General features: G+C 33.5%; 1 protein-coding gene across 1 annotated transcript; it reads left to right on the top strand.

The window, feature by feature from the left end:
* The first annotated feature begins 11710 nt into the window (after window positions 1-11710).
* Window positions 11711-12756, top strand: LOC127138719 (auxin-responsive protein SAUR78). The gene has a single exon (XM_051065215.1). It carries the CDS (start codon window positions 11772-11774, stop codon window positions 12141-12143), a length of 372 nt encoding a protein of 123 aa, XP_050921172.1. The 5' UTR covers window positions 11711-11771; the 3' UTR covers window positions 12144-12756.
* The last annotated feature ends 10128 nt before the right edge of the window (window positions 12757-22884 follow it).

The raw sequence follows: 22884 nt of genomic DNA, 5'->3' as shown, positions 1-22884 counted from the left end.
CAACATACCGTTTTTTTTGTAGTGCCTATGATAAAAACACAGGAACTAAGATGACTTTTTCAAGCCAAATAATCCAACATCAAACAAATAGAATAATGTTGATATCAAAAAAGTCTGATATCAATCACAATGACACATACATATATTAATTTGACTCCAACACAAAGAGGAAAACCATAACTCTTGATACATGCAGATCTCAACACATCTGAAGACAATGAGAGAATAAAAAATTAGGGCACCATTCTGAACCAGAACCATAAACCAACGACAATGGTGAAACCACCTCCATTTAATAAAACCAACAGAGAAAAAATAGAACCTCCACAAGCACCACCAAAAGCTTTGCAAAAAACAGAGCAAGGGACGAAACAACAACATCAACAAACGAAACCCATAAAGAACCATATTCAGTCAAAATTAATCGTTGCTAGAAACCGATCGTAGATGAAGAGCAAACAGAAACTCACTGCACTATTTGGCTGAAACCGCTTGTAGATCCCTTGAGATTCACCGGAACAGAACCAACCCTAAAGGGGGTTAAGGGCATCACGACCAGAAGGGTGTCATAAGACCGGGGTTAGAGGCTACATCAGTGGTGGTGATGGTTGTTTGGACCTAAGGACGAGGAGAAAGGAGGAGTCGATTGGTTGGATCTAGAGAGAAGGCAAGGAGAAGTTGTTAGAGAGAGGATCACTTAACAGTTAATAAATACATAATTCTTATTTTATATATTTTTGTTTTTCTTATAGAAACTCTAGAATCTCTTTTCTTTTGTTAACATGGAATCAAAGAGTTTAGTTGACTCAATGAAATATTTGTAACAATAAAAATTCTCTTTTGACTTTGTTATTACGGTTTCCTTACTCATTCAACTAGTTAGTCTCGTCAACTTTGTGTTTATGTTTTTGTTTCTCTCCACACAAAAAAAAAGAATTAATTGAAGTTATTTTGAGTTTTACGTTTGAATTTGTTTGAATGTTAAATTCTTAAAATGTAGTAATGTTCAGTGAAAAATATGATTCTCTTCAATCTGTTAGTGTTCAATTCGATTGAAAAAATTATGATTATTGGAGTTATGTAATAAAAAAAAATTGAAAGGAAAAAGGATGTGGAGTCATGTTCATGGAACTTTTGTTGAGCCTACATATAAAAAGATAAGGCAATAAATATGCAAAAAAGTTGAAAACATGGGATGTTAGTAAAGATCCTCACTTGGTTAATACTTATGGTTCTCAATCAATAGGTGTGCAACTAGCAAACTATAATACTTATAATTAATGAGGCTTGGGATCATTTGAAACATTTGTATAACTAGCCTAATTTTTCAAAATGGAACTAGCTGGAGAGTGACATTAGGGCTCTTAAGCAAAACAATATGACCATGTAAGAATATTATTCGGCTATGACTGATTTATAGGATCAATTGACTCTTATGGAATCAACATAGTTAAAAACTCTCAAAGTATACATCGAGCAGAGAGAAAAGCAGTGACTCGTTCAATTTTTTATGGAACTTCAAGATGATTTTGAGAGTTTATGTGGAAGCTTTCAACATCGTAATCCTCTTATCGGTGTTGATTAATTGTTAAAGAGTTATTGGTAGAAGAAATTAGACTTAAGACTACTCTAATATGATTCCAAATAAAGTAATTCTCTATACTCCTTCATTTGGTTTTGCTGCTCTTATTCACAAAGGAAAATATCAAGGTAGAACCGAACTTGTTATTGATGAATGTGATTTTTATAAGAAGAATGGTCATTGGAAATCTCAGTGTCCCGTATTGTTGAGAGCAAATAAAAAGAATTTTGAAAGTCCATTGGTTTTGGTTCTGATTATGTATGTCCATCTGAGACCACTTCTCAAATATCTAATATTCTAGAGCATATTCAAAAGATTATTGCCACTTAACCATGTGCCATGTTCTCCTCCTCCATTAAAGGTTTGAACTCTTCTAGTATATTAGGTATGTATCCCTTCATATGGATCCTTGATTCTTGAGCATCACATCATATGTCATATGATGATAAATCACTTATGTCTCCAAATCCTTCTTTATCTATGTCATTTATTATTGTTAATGGTACACTTATGTCATTAGCAGACATTGTTTATGTCTCTACAACTAATATGTCACTTTTTGTGGTATCTTGGATTGAACTCTAGTCTTGACAGAGATAGCTTCATGTTTTGACAGGAGTTGTGCATATTATAGTTGAATTTTGTTTAAGCATGCAGGAGTCAGAGAAGTGTGTGTTGTAGTCGAAGCTTGTTCTAGCATGCAGTTGTTTAAGTTAGCTTGTAGTCTATAAATAGGTTGCTCTCTCAGATTGTTGAGAGAGGTTTAAGTTTGGTTGAAATTTTTTTATAAACAATTTCTCCTAATTTTGAAAGTAAATAGTAAAACGATTTTAACCAATTCTTTTTCTTTTTCTTCCCTCTTCTCTCTCTTTCATAAACCTAAAAGGGATTTCTTGTGTTTGTTCAAGAAACTCAATCTTTCTCATAGTTTTATTTTTCCATGATGCAGTGTTTGTCACAACAAATTGGGGTGGTGAGTATGGGCAAGATGCCTTCAATGAAGTATGAGATTGAGAAATTCAGTGGTGTGAATGATTTCGGTTTGTGGCGCTTGAACATCTAAGCCGTAGAACAGGGTTTGTTAGAAGCATTGAAAGGTTTGGAGAATATAGATTATGCCCTAACGGAGAAGAAGAAGACGAAGATTATGGAGAAAGCCCACAATGAAATCATCTTGAGCCTTCTTGATAAGGTTCCGAGGCAGGTTTCAAAGGAGAAAACTACAACGGGTGTTTGGAGCAAACTCGAGGGTTTGTATATGACCAAATATTTGGTCAATCATCTATACCTGAAGCAAGCTTTATATTTATTCAATATGAGTGAAGACAAAGTCTTGGTTGAGAAATTGGATATGTTTAATAAGTTGATTCTCGATCTTGAGAATATCGAAGTAAAGATTGATGATGAAGATCAAGTGTTGCTGCTATTGTGTGTTTTACCAAGATCTCATGCCCACATCAAATAAAATCTCTTGTATGGAAGAGAGTCCTTGACCTTTGAAAAAGTTTAATAACCCTTGTACTCGAAGGACTTAATTAAAAGAAATGAGCAAAATCCATCATCTGTTGGAGAAGGTTTGTCTGTTAAAGGAAAATTCTCAAAGAAAGATGGTAAATATGAGAGGAAGAAGGGTAAAGTTCTACATAATTCTTATGGTGGCAATGCTCCTGCTATGAGGTGTTATCATTGTAAGAAGGAGGGTTATACAATAAAGGTGTGCCATGAAGGTCAGAATAATCATGGAGGTAAGGATAATGGCAATGCATCCATTGTGCTAGATGATTATGAATCATCTAACGTCCTGGTAGTTTCAAGCAACAACCCTAGCAAGGAGTGGATAATGGATTCAGGTTGTACTTGACACATTACTCCAAACAAATGTGTTTGAGGAATTATGTGATCAAGATGGTGGATCAGTGCTGCTTGGAAACAATAAAGCCTATAAAATTATAGGTATTGAATATGTAAGATTCAAGCTCCATGATGAGTCAATTAAGTTGTTGACTGGTGTCAGGTATGTACCTGACCTTAAGAGAAATTTGATTTCTTTTGGTGAATTCGACAAGAAAATATATGTTTTCATAGGAAAGTAAGGTATCATGAAAGTCATGAAGGGGTCGAAGGAATTCTTGAGAGGCGTGAAGAAACAAGGCTTGTATAGCCTTGAGGCTAAGGTTGTAAGTGGATCAACAAACGTTTCCTCTAAGAAACCTATGTCGAAGAGAGAACTGTGGCACATGAGATTGGGCCATGTCAGTGAAAGGGGTCTTGTTGAATTGGTGAAACATAATCTCTTGGGAGGTGACCAAGTCGAAAAGCTGAAATTCTGTGAGCCTTGTGTTTGGTAAATCCTACAAAGCGAAGTTTAACAAAGGTAAGCAAAAAACATTTGGATCCCTTGATTACATTCATGCTGATCTTTGGGGGCCTACAAGGAATCCTTCACACTCAGGTGCAAAGTATTTTCTCTCAATAGTTGATGATCATTCTAGAAATTTATGGGTATTCATCTAGAAGACTAAGGGTGAAACTTTTGAAAATTTCAAAAGTTGAAAGACTCTGGTCAAAAATCAGACTGGTAGGAAGGTCAAGAGGTTGAGAACGATAATGGACTTGAGTTCTTAAATGAAGCTTTCAACAATTACTGTAGTATGTTTGGTATTGCAAGGAAATAGAATATTGTGGGTACTCGTTAGCAAAATGGCTTGGCTGAGAGGTTCAATCGAATAATCTTGGAAAGGGTTAGATGCATGTTAGTTAATGTTGGATTGAAGAGGGTGTTTTGGGATGAGGCTGCTATGAATGCAACATACCTAATAAATATGTGTCCCTTAACTTCCTTGGGGATAAAAATACATGAAGAAGTCTGGTCGAGACATCCACCTAATCTCGACAAACTTATAGTATTTGGTTGTTTAGCCTATGCTCACATTAGGCAAGACAAGGTTGAACCTAGAGCTCTGAGATGTATGCTTCTTGGATATCCTAAAGGAGTCAAAGCTTATAGGTCGTGGTGCCTAGATCCAGGTCACATGAGGTGTATCATAAGTCGAGATGTAGTTTTCAATGAAGTTGAGATGGCTTTCAAGAAAATTAATGACATTGGTCGAAATGCAAAGATCTTTGAAGAAGTGCTGGAACATGAAGCGATTCCTATTAAGGTGGAGCATAATGATGTTGAATTGCATAACCCATATGAAGCCAAAGAAGAAGCACAAGTTGCCGATGAAGATGAGGAGACTGATAATGACTACATGTTGGCAAGAGAGCGGTCGAGAAGAGTTGTTAAGTCACCTCATAGACTTGGTTATGCAAATATCATAACTTTTGCCTTAATCTCTACAAGTGATGTTCTTGATGAGGAACCCAGATATTATAAGGAAGTTATGAGGATCCGGAACAATAATGAATGGTTGAAAGCCATGGTTGATGATATGAAATATCTTCATGATAACCACACTTGGGAGCTGATCAAGAAACCTGATGGAGCCAAGTTAGTCAGTTGTAAGTTGATTTTCAAAGGTAAGGAAGGAATCGAATGAGTAAAGTCGAAGAGATTTAAGGCAATATTGGTTGCTAAGGGATTCACTCAGAAAAAGGAGTCGAATCCAATGATGTGTTATCACCTGTTTTAAAGCGCATATCCATTAGAATATTGTTAGACGTGGTGACAAAGTTCGACTTAGAACTTGAATTGATGGATGTAAGGCAACCTTCATGTATGGTGATTTAGATGAAACAATCCTAATGAGGAAACCTAAAGGGTATGAATAAAAAGGAAAGGAAGATTACATGTGCTAGTTTAATATGTCATTATATGGCCTGAAACAATCTCCTCGATAATGGAATAGGAGATTCGACAAGTTCATGACACACATAGGTTTCACTAAGAGCCAATTCGACCACTGTGTTTACTTCAGATTTCAACCTGGAAATTCACTTGTTATTTTGTTGCTTTATGTACATCTTCATAGAAAGCAACAATGTTGAGGATGTTATGAAGGTGAAAGTTGAACTCGATAAAGAGTTCGACATGAAGGATCTGTGAGCTACCACCAAGATTCTTGGGATTAACATCCGGAGAGATAGAAAGCAGTCGAGATTATGCTTATCTCAAGAGACATACCTGAAGAAGATTCTCGATAAATTTGGAATGTCAAATTCAAAGCTTGTTGTAACACTGACAAATCCTCAATTCAAGTTGTGCATAACTCAAAGTCTTAGTACTGAAGTTGAAAGAGCATATATGAATAACATTATGTATGTTAGTATAGTAACTTCTTTGATATATGTTATGGTTTGTACAAGGCCGAACATAGCGTACAGAGTGAACCTTGTAAGCAGGTATATGACCAATCTTGGGAAGGCACACTAAAAAGCTCTGAAGTAGATTCTGAGATACATAAAAGGATCCCTGAGAATGATCTTGGTTTATTGTGGAGCCATGAGTGATGGCAAAGCTGAAGTCAAATAATTTGTCAACTCTGATTATGCAGGATCTATGGATACCAGAAAATCTTTTTCTAGATGTGTTTTCACCATGTTTAGTACAACAATCAGTTGGAAAGCTTCTCTTCAGAAGGTTGTTGCCTTATCAACCACTGAAGTTGAGTATATTACCCTCACTGAATCTGTGAAATAAGCATTGTGGCTTGAAGGGTTTGTTAAGGATCTGAAACTCCAAGGTCGAGTTATCGTTGTTAAATGTGATAGTCAAAGTGCCATACATCTATCAAAAACTTTAGCCTATCTTGAGAGGATAAAGCACATTGGTGTTAGGATGCTTTTCTTCAGGGAGAAAATCAAAAATGGAAAAGTCAAAGTGATGAAGGTTTTGATTGATCACAATTTTGTAGATATGATCACCAATTCATTGTCAAGTACCAAGTTCTTCCAATGTATATAGTTGATAAAGTTGCATGATAAAGTTAGTTTATTCTATTGATGTTGTAGAGTTTATTCCAAGGTGGATATTTTGTGGTATTTTGGATCGAACTCTAGTCTCGGCAGGGATAGCTTCATGTTTCGACATGAGTTGTGCATGTCGTAGTCCAATTATGTTCAGGAATGCAAGAGTCAAAGAAGTGTGTGTTATAGTCGAAGCTTGTTATAGCATGCAGTTGTTTAAGTTAGTTTGTTGCTTAAGTTAGCTTGCAGTCTATAAATAGGTCGCTCTCTCAAGTTGTTCATAGAGGGTCAAGGTTCGTTGATATTTTCTTGTAAACAAGTTGCCCTAATTGTGAAAGTAAATAGTAAAACGATTTTAACCAATTCGTGTTCTTCTTCTTCCCTCTTCTCTCTCTTTCATAAATCTAAAAAGGGTTTATTGTGTTTGTTCAAAAAAACTCAATCTTTCTCATAGTTTTATTCGTTCCTAGTGCGACGATTATCACAACACTTTTTTATGTTTATTATATTTTTAGTCTTACTTTGAGTATTGCTTCTACTAATCAATTGTATGATTCTGGTTATTCTGCTACATTTTCTTCCACTTCTTGTTGTGTGAAAGATCCACATTTCAGGAGATTGATTGGGATAAGCTGTAGACAGGGGGACTTTATGTTTTGGATGAGTTGAAATTTTCATATAATGCAGCCTCAAATTCTATTTCCATTACTTATTTATTTAATTATTTTCGTTTGAATTATTTGTCTTCTAATTTTTATTTATGGCATTCCCATCCAGGACATATATCTGCTTTTAAATTAAAGTACTTGACTCCTAGTGGAACTTTAGGAAAGTTACAAACCAGTGATATTTCAGATTGTTGTGGTTGTAAACTTGCAAAATTTTCAAATTTACCTTTTAATAAAAATGTTTATATGTCATATGCACCCTTTGACTTGGTTCACTATAATGTATGGGGTTCATTACCTTTTAATACCAAAGGCGGATCTAGAAATTATGTTTCGTTTATTGATGATTATACTCGTTACTGGTGGGTTTATGGAAATTTGTTATGAACTTTTTTGATATTTATCATATGTTTCATGCAATGGTTAAAACACAACATAATATTGTTATAAAGTGCTTATGTTGTGATTTAGCTGATGAATATACCTCTAATAAATTCTCTGAATTACTTGCGTATGATTATACTATTCATCAGACATCATGCACTGATACTCCTCAACAGAATGAAGTTGGTGAAATAAAAAATTGTCACATTGTTAATATTATTTGTTCCCTTTTGTTATATGCTTAAGTTCCTATTCAATTTTGGGGTAAAGTAGTTCTTACTATTGTTCATGCTATTAATAGAATCCCATCGTCCGTTACACCAAGCTTGTCTCCTTTTTAAAAATTGTATGATTCTATCCTTGATTCTTCTTCTTTGAAAGTATTTTGCTATACTTAATTTGTTCTTTGTACACAAGTCGAACGTTGTAAGTTATCTTCTCTTTCTGCCTTATGTGTTTTTCTTGGTTATGGGGATGATCAAAAGGGTTATCGTTGTTATGATCCTCAATAAAAAAACTTTATGTTTCTCATCATGTTGTATTTCTTGAACACGTTCCTTTTTCTCTCTCTCTTTCTTTTATTTCTCATATTACTAATAGCTCATAGCTCACCCATATTGAGAACTGCATGTCTGACACTACTACTAATCTTGATATTGACATCCCAATTGTCCCACGGCTACCCAAAAACTTCCCACGACTATTGATCTTCATTCTCTTTCTCCTCGTTATTCGTCTCGTGCTCATAAATCTACTTAGTTTCCTGATTTTGTCTATTCTGCTTACTTAGCTTCTTTTTCTTCTTTTCTAGCCTATATTCACATTTCGTGTGAAATCTCTTCCTATAAAGAGGCTCTATTTGACCCTCTTTGGTAGCATGATATGACAGAAGAACTCTTTGCTCTGCACAAGACAAATACTTGGGAGTTAGTAAGTCTTCCTCCTAGAAAATGTGATATTGGATCTTGTTGGGTATACAAAATCAATACTAAGTCTGGTGGTTCAATTTAGCGCTACAAAGCGTATCACGTTGCTAAGGGATTCTCCCAACAATATGGTATGGATTATGAAGAAACATTTGCTCCAGTGCCCAATATGACTACTATTTGTACTCTTATTGTAGTTTCATCGGTATGCTAATGAAAAATTGTATGATTTTATCCTTGATTATTTTTATTTGAAAATCTTTGTCTTTACTTGCTTTGTTATTTCTCCATAAGTAAAATATTTTAAGTTATTGTCTCGTTCTACCATATGTGTTTTCCTTGGTTATTGCGATGGTCAAAATGCCTATTGTTGTTATGATCCTCAACCAAAAAAGCTTTGTGTTTCTCGTCATGTTTTATTTCTCGAACACATTCCTTTTTTCTCTCTCTTTATTTTTATTCTCGTATTACTAGTAATTCAGAACTCACCCATATTGATCCTTTTGATCTTAATGATAATATTTCTAGTGATTGTAATTTTGAGAGCTACAAGTCTGATACTACTACTAATCCTGATATTGAAATCCCTCTTGTCCCCATGGCTACCCAACTACCTCCCACAATTGTTGATCCTCCTTTTCCTTCTACTTATCATCCGTCTCGTGATCGTAGGTCTACTCAGTCGTCTGATTTTGTCTATTCCACTTACTTTGCTTCCTTTTGTTCTTTTCTAAACTATATTCAGTTTTTTTAACCCTATTCCTATATAGAGACTATACTTGACCCTCTTTGTAGCAGACTATAACATAAGAACTTTCTGCTCTTCACAAGACAAATACTTGGGAGTTAGTAAGTCTTCTTCCTGGAAAACGCGCTATTAGATCTCGTTGGGTATACAAAATCAAAACTAAGTATGATGAGCCAGTTGAGCACTAGAAAGCATACCTTATTGCTAAAGGATTCTCTCAACAAATTGTTATAGACTATGAAGAAACATTTGCTCAAGTGGCCGAGATGACTACTATTCATACTTTTATTGCAATTTCATCGGTTTTCCAGTGGCATACTTCTCAAATGGATGATAAAAATGATTTTTTAAATGGTTATCTTCATGAGGAAGTCTATATGGTATCTCCTATATGTGTTTCTTATAATCATAAGAAAGTGTGTAAGTTAAAGAAGAATCTATATGGTTTGAAACAAGCTCTACAGGATTGGGTTGAGAAGTTTACCACTATTATTACATCTCTTGGTTTCCGCTCTAGTGATCATGATCCCGTTTATTTGTCATAACCACCTCTCATGGTCTTATTTTACTTTCATTATATGTTGATGATATGATAATTAGAGGTGATGATTTTAGTGGAATTGATGATTTGAAATTACAATTAGTCAAACAGTCCGAGATGAAGGATTTAAGTACTCTTCGCTACCTCTTGGGGGTTGACATTGCTTACTCTCCTAAAAGCTACCTTCTTTATCAATCTAAGTATATTGCCAACACCCTTGAACAAGCTCGACTTTCTGATACTACAGAAGCAAATATTTCTCTTAAATTAAATGTGAAATATTCTCCCTCTGATGGTGTTACTCAACCAAATCCCACTTTGTATCGCACCTTTGTTGGTAGCCTAATACACCTTATGATTACCATACCTGATATTGCTTATGATGTTCATGTTGTTAGACAGTTTGTTGTCTTTCCCACTACAATATATTGGGCAACTATTCTGCGTATTCTTTGTTATCTTTGAGGAACCCAGTTTCAGAGCCTTGTATTTCCCTCATCATCCTCATTGGATTTACATGCTTATTCTGATGTTGATTGGGTTGGTGACTCCATATATCGTAAGTTTTCCACATGCTTTTGTATCTTTCTTGGAGAATATTTTATGTCTTGGAAAAGTAAGAAACAAGATATTGTATCCCACTCTCCTATAGAAGATGATTATCGTTCTATGGCATTCACCGCTATTAAAATGTTTTGGTTGCGTTGGTTACTTGTTGATATGAGTGTCACCCTTTCTGAACCAACTCTCATGTATTGTGATAACAAAAGTGTCATTTAAATTGATCACAACTCAGTATTTCATGAACATATCGAGCATATTAAGATTGATTACCAGTTCACTCGTAACCATCTTCAGCATAGAACAACTACTCTACAATTCGTCTCTTCCTCTTTGTTAATTGTTGATTTGTTTACGAAGACACATTCCATTAAATATTTTGCGTTTCTTAATTGACAAACTATATATACTTCGTGTTAATGTATCATGAGTTTGAGAGAAGATATTAGATAATATTATTATATTATTATATAATATTATATATTGATAAAAGTAATTTAGTCTTTTTCTATTATCTAATAATTATGCTCTATTGTAACTCTTATTCTATAGATTTTTGTCATTAAACCCTATAATCTTTTCTTTTTTGTAAACAAGACGTCTCTTCCTAATTGAAAAATAATAATGTATTTGTATTTAATAAAATTGATAATATAATATATATATATATATATATATATATATATATATATATATATATATATATATATATATATATATATATATATATATAATGGGAAATTAATTTACTCTCATAACCTTTAAATTGAATTAATTTAATGGTTAATTAAAAAATCTAAAGAAACTACTAGAATTAACTATGTGTATATGCCGGAAAAATAACTCAAATTTTTTTTTATAATTAGAGTTTAATAGAGATGCTAGGTCAATCATTAAATAAAAAATTATTAATTTATAAAGTTATTTAATTTATTTAAATTATTTTAAATTATTAGTATGATGTAGCGGAATGTATGTTCATTAGATGATAGTTAGTACATCTCGTATTCTCTCTTAAAATAGTATTACATTGAAATAAAAAATTAAAACCAAGAGAAAATCATCTTTATTATATATTAAAACATTTATATTATTTTTAAAATAAATATAGTTTACAAGTAAACTAGTTGTAACAAAAAAAAAAAAACAAGTGCTCTAGTTAGTTGTAACAAAAAACAAATGAATTAGTTATTTTAAAACAAATAGTTTAAAATTTATAACCATCACTCTCATCATTATAAGTTGAGGAATTACATGTTGTTATCTCATGGAGGATGGATAAATAATTTGCTCAAGTAGAAGGCAGCGGGTCCCCCTAATACAACATTTTTCCTTTGATATGACCGTTTTACCCCTCCCCACCCTTTATATACGAAGCTTCCTCCCTCCTCCCTCTCTCACCTCTCTCCCTCTCTCTCTCTCTTCATTTTCATTGCATGTTCGTAATTCAAACATGGCAAAAGGTGGAAAATTATTGAAGCTAAAATCTGCGCTCAAAAAATGGAACTCGTTCGGAAACGGAAAACAGAACCGCCACAGCATCAGCGCCGTCGCCGATGAAGAATCCTCCTCCTCCTTCAGATCCGACCTTCACAGCGTCTTCGTCGGCAAGTCCCGCCGTCTTTACCGTGTCACCTCCGACGTTGTCGACAACCCTGTCTTCCGTGAACTCATCGAAAGGTCCCGTGAAACCGAACAAGAAAACGACAACGTTAATGTCGTAGCATGCGAGGTTGTTCTTTTCGAACATTTGCTATGGATGCTCGAAAATGCTGATCCTCAACCTGAGTCACTCGATGAACTCGTCGATTTCTACGCTTGTTAGTGCTAGCTTCCAATTCAACCAAAAAAAAATCCACCAATATTTTTCTTATTAATTAATAATTATATTTCCTTTTTTTTCATCTTCAATATTCTATTTTATATATACATATAATAATAATAATAATAAAATATTCTCTACTTTGAGATCTTGTACAAAGATGTGGATGAGATGTAAAGTTCACATTCATCCAAACACCTCTTATCCAAGCTCATTTTGCCTCAGAATTCATCTGATATATTAGTGTTTGTTAGCGTCGATAATGATCGCCTCTGACGAAGTGTTGATATGATCGCACCTTGCTGCAGATAGAAAAGAAAAGAAGTTCGAGATTGTGTTGATGGTAATAAATAAGTAATTCATAAGGAGAAAGTGATCCATCATTTGTATTTCCATGTTGTATATTTTTAAGAGAAAAAGAACTATTGTCAATAATTTTGATTATTAGTATTTTAAGTGGTTAGTTAAACATTGGTTAATATAGATTTTAGTTGAGTTTTCTAGTTGTGGAGATGAGCGTTGGAGAATATGTTATGTTATGATATGTCCTTTGTTGTAATGAATATGGGAGATTGTGGACAATATATAATGTAAGTTGTTATTTGTTTTTGTACAAGGATAATTATGTCTTGTTTTATTTTACCTATGAAAGTGAAACCAATGCACTGTTTGACTTCAAAAACTTTGACTGTGGGAGAACCAGAACAACAACAAAAAATGGTGACATAAATATATGTTGCATTGATTGTCTCAAATTTGGAATTTTTGATAGGTTTCCCAATGTAGAGGTGTTAGGTTATATAGCAAGAGAGTATAATTGGAATTGTTCATAAATTTTGGTCTACAAAGTTTGATTTTACTAATTGAAGAAAATTGAAACAGACTTTATGGCTACTTTCTTGTCCTGTTTTTGGATTAACTAAAGATGCAATGTTTATGAGACTCTCACAATTGACTCATTGGTTGGCCCCCCTTAGGGGTTCTGTTACATGACTCCAGAATTTTCTAGCTTTATTCATTAGTTACATCAACTACAGTAAGTTATTAGGGACAAGGTAACATGGGGTATGTACAAAAGTACAACAACTATAGCTAAATTTGCATTCTAGTCACTTCTCTCTCTCACGGTCTTTTAAATGTTAGCATGTTTGAAATATCGTAAAATAAATGTTGCTATTCAAATAAACATTTTATCATTTTTATAAGTTTGGTATCCGCAACCGATTAATTGAAAAAGATTAATTTCACCTTTCACTTGAGAGTTTCGAACAAAAGTTATGTATAAATAAAATAAATATTGTTATTTTCATAATGAGACGGTGAAGTAAATAAATTTGTTTATATTGGTTGTTGGCTGGGGTAGATAACATGCAAAGTGGTGCTTTTGAGCCACATATTATAAGGATATTGCATTGTATATGTAAACTTTGTAAGATTATAAAAAACCCTGCAGAAGAAGTAGCTAGAGAAAAAGGTTGATATATATTCCGAGACAGCAGTGAAGTCAACCTCTTTTGAGACACCAGAAAGCAAACCAAAATTCAAAAAGTTGATGAGTTTATTATATAGATGCATGGTTTCAAATATTGTTAATGCTTTTAATAATAAGAGATTATAAATATACTATAGGTTAGAGAAATACGATTACTTTATGAATACTAATGATTAGGTAGTTAAAGATGCTTTTATTTGTTTCTTTTTTCTTTAATGAAAGATAGGTGCTTTTGTTTTGTCAAATGGACATTGCTTCTTTGAAGGTTTGGATTGAGTAGTTTAGTTTAATTTGGAGCTTAAGTGGATGACACGAAAATCATTTGGTAAACATATAAGTATCTGTAAAATGTATGAAACGCGTTGCCAAGTTGCCATTGAGACCCATATAAAGGAGTTGTTGAATTTCTTCCACACTATAAAGTTATCAATGCCAACTCAATTTTAAAGTGAAGATCTAGTTTGGTCTATCAGAACAAAAAAAAATACTTTTTTGTTAGTCTTAACAAAAACAGGGACAAATTATTTGGTGAAGTTCAAAATATTGATCTCAAAAACTTAGTTGTCTTGTTTCTTTTTCTCAAAAAATATACAATACTTTTATTGAATAGAACATTTATCTCCACCATATTGAAGGAATAGAACGTTGATCCAATTACTTTTATGAATTAAACTTCTTAATTTGAATGAAAATAATGGCGGTATTAAAATAGTCACAATTAATTGAATCCCTCTATTTGATTTAGATTGCTCCTTTCCATATGTTTTTGAATAGGGTCTCCACAAATAAATAGTAGAATTGATCTCGTTAAATTAGTTTTTCGTAAGATCGAATATTAAGATTTAAAAAATATTTGCTATTTTGTTAAATTTAAATGGATAAAAATTATTTATGTGAAAAGCTCGGTTCTAAAAAAAAATACAAGATATTTACGAACATTAAATTTCTCAAATTTTAATAGATTATGAATAAACTATTTTATTCACCTCCTTATCCTTTTCAAAGAAATCATTTATATATTTTTTTCCTCGAAGTTGTTATCACTTTATAAAGTCACTAGTTTCAAGTCTATGATTGTTTTGTTCGAATGAGTATATTTCATCATCTTTCTATTTTCTTTATATTATTTTTAGGGCTAGTACAATAATAAACTTATGTTTAACATTTTGAAATTTCTTTCCTTTAATCATTTCGTATTTTCTGTATTTTGTATCCATACAAAAAAATCCTTCGAAGAAAAGGAAACAACAACATGTTTCGTTTTGGAAGCATGTAGAGAAATCCACTTAGAGAATAAATATTACTCTCCCTAGGTCTTTAATTTAAGATTTTTTATTTATAGATTGGTTAAATAATCAATATATTTGGAGTACATGTATATTGATTCTTCCATGAATTAAAAAATAACTTTATCTTATATTAAGGATTAGAAGAAATATTTCTTTGTTTCTTTGCTTTAACATCTTTAATTACATAAACATTATGTCTCGTAAAACATCACAGGTCTTAACGTAGTCCGATAAAAAATTTATTTCAACGTGAGCGATACCTTTGCATCACATAAATTCACTAAATCTTCATCCTCTATTTCAGTCACTCGGCTTGAATTCATTGATTTATATCCCCTTTTATTTCTCCATTATTTTGTATTACGGATCTAAAATATTTAAACTGTGTGACTTGAGGGATGATTGATCTCCAACTTTTAACTTTATGTTAGAAGCGTTTCTTTTTTTGTTGAACTTACATTCCATATACTCCATCTTACTTCTGCTTAGGCAAAAACCATGGGTTTCTAAAGCTCGTCTCCAACTCTCAAACCTCTCATTTAAATACTCATTTGACTATCAAATAAAGACTATATCATCTATAAAAAGTATACATCTTAGTGCTAGCTCTTAGATGTGTTCCTTGAGTACATCAAAAGTTAAGGTAAAAAGGTAGAGGGTTTGAGTTAAACCTTGATGTGATCCTATTGTTATGGGGAAATTATCTTCTACTCAACCCTGTGTTTGCACACAAGTCGATACTCATTCATAAATACAGTGGATAACTCGAATACATGTAATCCTAACCATTTTCTTCTCTAGAGATTTCCAAAAAACCTTTCTAGGCACTCTATCACACGCCTTCTCCAAATCAATAAAAAATATGTGCAAGACTTGTTGGTCCATCTGATACTGCTCCATCATACATCGTATTAGATAGATCATTTTCATGGTCGATATTCCATGCATAAAGTCAAACTGGTTCTCAGTGACTTGAGTCTCTTTTCTTAGTCTTTGTTCAATCACTCTTTCCCATAACTTCATAGTATGCATAATAAGTTTGACCCCCATATAATTTACATAATTTTGCATATCCCATTGTTCTTATAGATTGAAACTAAAGTTCTTCTTCCCCATTCATCTGGCATTTGCTTTAAACGAATAATTTCATTAAAGAGTTTGGTGACCCACTCAATACCTCTATCTCTAAGAATTTTTCACAATTCAATATGTATGTTATCTAGATCAACCACATTATTGTTACCCATCTTTCTCAATGCTTTATTTACCTCTTGTTTCTAAATTCAATGGTAGTAATTATAATTTTGATTCTCTTCTCTAATGTCAATCCTGCTAGAGCCCGGTGAGATATCATATCCTTGATTAAATAAATTGTAAAAATATTTCTTCCACCTATCCTTTATATCTTTTTCCTGAATTAAGACTTCGTCTTCTCCATATTTAACACACTTCACTTGATATAAATTTCTTGTCTTTCTTTATCTTCCCTTAACAAGCCTATATATATATAGAGATATTTTTATCCCTCTTTGGTTCAGAAATATTGGTATAATTCTTCAAAGCTCTAGGTCTTGCTTTACTAACCGTCTTTTTGGTATCATTCTTAACTTTCTTATATTTTTCCCTAGTTTTGACATTTTTACACCAATATCATTCTTTAAAAGAATCATTTATAATTCCTTGTGGTTGTCCAAACTCTCCATCCAAAATCTTGTGTTTGAAACTTCCTTATTTTTCACCCTTAAAATTCCACCACTTGATTTGTGGCACTCGCATGTGACTTATTCTCTTTGCTCTTCCCTTGGTTCTTACATCTATAACCAACATTCTATGTTGGATAGTCAAGCTCTCTCTCCAGAATAACTTTATAGTCCAAGCAAATCTTCCTATCTGAAAGAAATCTATATGAGAACATGTCACCCCACTTTTATATGTTATAATATGCTAATATCTTTTCATAAAACAGGTATTTTCTATAGTAAGGTCCAAAGTCGACAAAAACTCCATTATGAATTTATCATCTGCATTCACCCCCTAGACCATACCCCTCGTGCACACTCTTAAAACCTCTTGTTATGCTCCCTACTGTTGGGTATGAATATGAAAGTAGAAAAATTGTCTAGAGGGGGGTGAATAGACCCTTCTTAGAAAATTAAACTGCTTTTTCAAAAACATAATATCATATATTTGTTTGGCCAATGTCGGCATTTGAGGTGTTTTGTGCTAATTTAATTATGTTGGTGGGAATTAAATTAATTAAATAATCAAAAATTGGTAGAATATGAGAAGTTTGGCGCAATTATGTAATTTGAGGGAAGTAAGTGGTGAGTGGAGAGAAATGGAGCTTTAGTTGGGCAAAAATAATACTTATGATAAAATAATTAGAATATTATATATTCTGAAAATTAGAGAAATAGGGTTGTGGGAACCTTTTTGTTAGTACATGAAATAGAGAGCAAGAGTATTGGAAGGGAGAGCTAGGGCTTGAGAGAAGGAACCCATATGAGCTTAATTTTGCTATTTTTGCTGGAATTACGAGGTATGGGGATTATTCATCTAAGGGTGCCTAATTAATGAAATGGTAGAGAGGTTTCCCTTAACCTCCAATAGGATTTTTATCCTTTTCCCATGATTGTGTTGTTGATGAATTATATGAATGCAATGTTGTTTTATGCCATGATTTGATTTCAAATTCGTGCTATATAATTATGGTGATTGTTGCATATGCTAATTGTTCATAAACACGAGGTTTGATATGAAATTGAGGGTTTTAAAGCATGAATGAAATTCTGAATTTTGTGATGAATTAATGGAATAAATATGTTAGATGAATAGGAAATAACATGCTAATGTGTGATAATCATATATGTGATGATTATGGACTATTTGGGAATGTTTTAGATTGAATTGGAGGGGTTTTAAATGTTTTATAGAGGCAGAATCATGTTCTGATTTTTATAGGTCTGAACAATCTCGCTTAGTGAGGGTGAGTTTGCTTAGCGAGCTATTGTTTTCACTAAAGACAACGTGAAAGGGTGAGGGTTCTGGATTTCTGTGAGTCTCGCTTAGCATTCGATTCGTCGCTCAGTGAGGCTCACATAGCAAGCAGATGTCTCGCTTAGCGAGGGTAACAATGCAATGTTGCTATGTTTGTGTAAATTTATCGGTCTATTTTCTGATTCCAACGATGGTTGGTTGCTGTTTGGGTGTGTTTAATAATAGAAGTTGACATTCTTGAGTGTTTTGTGAATATATGTTCAATATTTGAATATATGTTATGAATTGTATACATAATTGTGTGAATTATTGTAGATGTTTTCTATTAATTGATGAGTTGAGTAATTTAGAGTGAGAACTACTCGTATTGTGATTAAGTGCAAGATAAATTACAATCAGAGTGAGGTTGTAGTCTTTACTATGTTGTTGTGTGATTGTTTACAGTCAGAGTGAGTTTGTATTTGTTATTGTGTCGTTGCCATTATATTGAGATATGACATGCATCATATGTTGTCATTGTTATGAAATAGGCATGTTTGCTAGTTCAGAGTGGGGACTAGTGACTTATTCCAAGCTCATAGTGGGGGCTTGGAGCTCAGAGTGGTGGCTCGCAAAGAATGGATCCTGGTTTGTATGAAAAACCAAATGCTGAGTTGGTACCGCATACATATAGAATTGAGTTGTGAGTCCGGTTTAGAGTGGGGACCGTGACGAGCAAGAGTTGAGTCAATTGTTGCATTACATTATCTAATGATGTTAAAATGAGATGCTTTTGTATTGATGAATACTCTTGTATGATTGTGTGAGTTTGACTGTGATGTGGGTGAGATGTGAATACATGATATTTGAGGTGCATATCTGATACGCGTATGACTCTTTAGTGTGTGAATCCATCCTGATTGTCTATGCACTGTTAATTATTTTAATGTATTCTCATCACCTTTTTGTGTTTTTGTGTATGTGCTCCTCCGGAGTACAAATAATCAGGTACCTGAGTAGAAGCTTGAGATTGGAGGATAGTGTTGTGCCTTTTTAGTGGCTTGTTTTCGAATCTATAGTTGGGTCGCTCTAATTCATAACACGAGGGAAATGGGTTGTTCTTTATTTGTTTATGTTGTTCATTTTTTCCTTTGATTTTATTTTATGATGAACTACTTTTCAAACCAATATTGTTGTTAAGGCTTTTTATGCCAAGTATTTCATATTTCCGTTGCTCATCAAATGTTTTAAAATTTTAAACTATGTGGTTCAAATATGAGTTGTTTGTACGTTAAGTAACATTATACTTGAGAAATCTATGTTTTATTACATTAATTGTCAAGTCGGGAAGTAGGGTGTTACAGTACAAACTACAAAAATAAGACTCAACTAAAACTCTCATATATAGTAGATATTTTCTCTGAAGTTTTAAGTCTTCACAAAGGAGATTGCCTCGTTAAATAGCCACCACAATCCATCTATAAACCCAACTAGGTTTTGTGATGAATTAGGTTGGAATCTCAAAAGTGCAAGGGATCAATCTTCAATAATGGTTGTTTGCGAATCTTGATCGATCAAATCAAAATCTCTTGATTTTAACAACTTCATTCTTGCAAAATTTTATTCAGATTAAACCTTTCAAAAAATGCACATAATCAATCAAATTTTCATGATGATTATTGATATCCTTGATTGATGTAAATCTTGAACACATATGAACATCAAATGCAATCTTGCTGAAAATAAATTTAGGATAAATCTTTTCCAAACCCAAGCACATGTTAACGCACTTATATCTATGATAGAACAGAAAAGGATACAAATCTTAAAAGGAAGAGATATTCTTCAATTTATCTTGCACTACAAGAAAATAGTCCGAGACAGGATGTCTGGGACATTGTGCTTGACATGTTGCTTTACGTGTCTCTGCATACAGCCAATTCTAAATCTTCATTGAAGTAAATCCAATAATATATTTACTTGATATAATTATGAATGACAAACCCTCAAGTAAAGGATTCAAAATAGAATATATTTCCAAAAAAGAAACACACTACAAATCCTCTTTAACATAGATATTCTCATTAAGTGCAAAACTAAATCTACTAATGAATGCAAGTTGAAATATTTTTTTAAACCATATTCAATTAAGATATTCTCCAAATAAATATATGATTTAATAAAATATTTTCCAAACTAATTTGGATTGAAATAATTCTTCCTAAACACAACTTCAACAAACTTCTAGAAGAATTAAAACCGAACAAATCTTGAATAAAATTTGAAGCGAATCAGAACCCAATTCAAGTAGCATGTGCGATAAGATGTCATACAACATGTCAATACATCTTGCTATAAAATTTTCTTACAAAAAATTTATAATCAAATCTTTCTTTCAAAGAAACTTCAGCTGAACCTTGAACTGAACAAACATGAACAAAATCTTATAATAAACTCTAGAATCAAGCACAATATCAAATGAGTCAAGATGTGCTTAAACACTTTCGGGACATCTTGCTTTCCATTTTGCCTATTAAAATAAGCCAATACAAATTTAATAACATAGATTTAGATGAAGAAGTCTATATTTCCTAGGATTTGAATTAGCTCAATCATCATAAGACATATCAGTTTTCAAAGAAAATACAACTTCAATTTACTACAAGAAGCATAACTTCTTGGCGCTAAACCTGCACCAACATATATGGATCCCAATCATAAACTTGATTTTGAATCTGATAACTTTATTTCTAACCCAACTTCTTTTCATAGTTTAATAGGAAAGTTAATTTATTTAACGCATATGCGTCCTAAAATTATTTATGTCGTTTACAAGTTAACTCAATTTCTCTCGAAACTAACTGTTATCCACCAGCAAATTGCACTCAAAATTCTTCATTACATCAAAACAGAACCAACCAAAGGACTTTTATTCAAGATATTTTCATTTTCCAATCTGATTAGATTTGTTGACTCATATTAGGGCCTTGGCATGAAACACGCGTATCTACAACTGGATATTGTTTTTACATTGGCACATCACTCATATGGTGGAAGATCCAGAAACAACACGCCATTTCTCGATCCTCCTCATATGCTAAATATTGTGCTCTTGCCAATGCTACATTTGAATCCCAATGGCTTATATATCTTCTGTCTGATCTTAGATGTTGTAATTTATTAAATACAAGTGTGTTCCAAAATGACAAATGGTGGAAGTGAGTTAATGCTAATAAATGCATGAGATAAAGTCCCACATTGGAAGATTTACTCACTTTGTAAGTCCTTATAAAGAGTTAATATCATTAACTCAACAAAAGGACAAAAAAGGATAAAGTGCCACATGAACACATATGGTGGTCCCAAGCATTATGTCACTTGTCCCAACCTTACAACCACTCGCCGGTGTTGCCGGTGGCGACACCGGCTCTGGCTCCGACTTTGGGACCGGAACCTAGTCCGTGGGCGTAGGGCGCTAGTGGCGGCTTGTAGACGGAACTTGAGCACTTCGGCCGGGCTATTATCGTTGTTCCCTTTTTGTCAGTGCCTACGATTTGAATTTTGAATTTGGAGATTGTAACTCTTCATGAGATGTTGCAAAGGCGAAACCATGCAACTGTTGGTGAAACATGCTGCAGGCCAACCATTATGATTATTGGAAAAGGACATTGCTTCACCAAGGGTCGCTACCTTGTGAAACAATATCAACATGGCCTATAAAAGCATAAATCCGGATTCAGAATACAACACACAAAATCCGAAAATCCTCTAAATAATTCCAGACGCTCTTCGCTGCATTCGGGTTTTCGCCGGTCTTGTGCAAACTCGATAAGGCTGAATTATCTTGGGTATTCCTGCATCAGAACTCTAAGACAATCGAGAGTGCTTGAAATACTATAAGGAAAGTGTTGCGTTCATGATTCAAGCCTGGATCCCTTTAATCTTTCCGAAATTTCTAACAGTCTTATAGTAACTCTAATCATGGCCACTGACGCTTCTGTTTCAAGCATCAAACTGATGAACCAAGACCTTGTTAAGTTAGATCGTTTCAATGGAACAAACTATACCCGCTGGCAAGACAAAATGACATTTCTCCTGACCGCCCTGAAAATTCAATATGTCTTAGATCCTGATCTGGAGGCAATTCCAGAACCAACTGAGAATGACACTGATGAAGTAAAAAAGGAGAGAAAGAAACGAAAAGAAGATGAACTACTTTGTCGTGGACACATCTTGAACACATTATATGATCGTCTCTATGATCTCTACACCAATACTGCATCCGCAAAGGAAATCTGGAACGCACTCGAATTCAAATTCAACGCCGAAGAAGAAGGTACGAAAAAGTTTTTAATATCTAAATACTTTGATTTTAAGATGTTGGATTCCAAGCCGATTCTTGCACAAGTACACGAGTTACAGATTCTCGTGAATAAAATAAAAGCCGTGAAAATTGACATTCCTGAAGCATTCCAAGTCAGTGCAATAATAGCAAAATTGCCACCTTCGTGGAAAGGATACAGAAAGAAATTGCTGCATAGTTCTGAGGACTTTTCTTTGGAGAAACTTCAGAAACACCTTCGTATCGAGAAGGAAATGAAGGATCGAGAAAAAACTGAGTCTGCTGGATTTGCTAAAGCAAATGCTGTTGCCGCTAAAGGAAAGAAAAAATATGATGGCATGAAAAACCATCTCGGCCCAAGGAAAGAACACAACAAGTTCAAGAATTCTGGCGGACCAAAAGGTACTAAAAATGGTTGTTATGTATGTGGCAAACCCAGACATTATGCTCGAGATTGCAGGCACAATAAGTCCAAAAATGAGGTCAATGTTGTTCATACCGATGACGACATAATCGCTACGGTAAGCGAAATTATGGCAATCAAAGGCAAAGTGCAAGGATGGTGGTATGACACATGTGCAACTGTGCATGTATCTTATGATAAAACAACATTCAAAACCTATATCGAAGTCAATGATGGACAAG

This window comes from Lathyrus oleraceus, chromosome 4, assembly GCF_024323335.1.
Source record: "Lathyrus oleraceus cultivar Zhongwan6 chromosome 4, CAAS_Psat_ZW6_1.0, whole genome shotgun sequence".
Taxonomy (NCBI): Eukaryota; Viridiplantae; Streptophyta; class Magnoliopsida; order Fabales; family Fabaceae; genus Lathyrus; species Lathyrus oleraceus.
This window is presented reverse-complemented; position numbering and strand designations above follow the sequence as displayed.

Excerpts from the sequence above, each read along its gene's own strand:
- LOC127138719 (XM_051065215.1), top strand. The coding sequence starts at position 11,772 with ATGGCAAAAGGTGGAAAATTATTGAAGCTAAAATCTGCGCTCAAAAAA.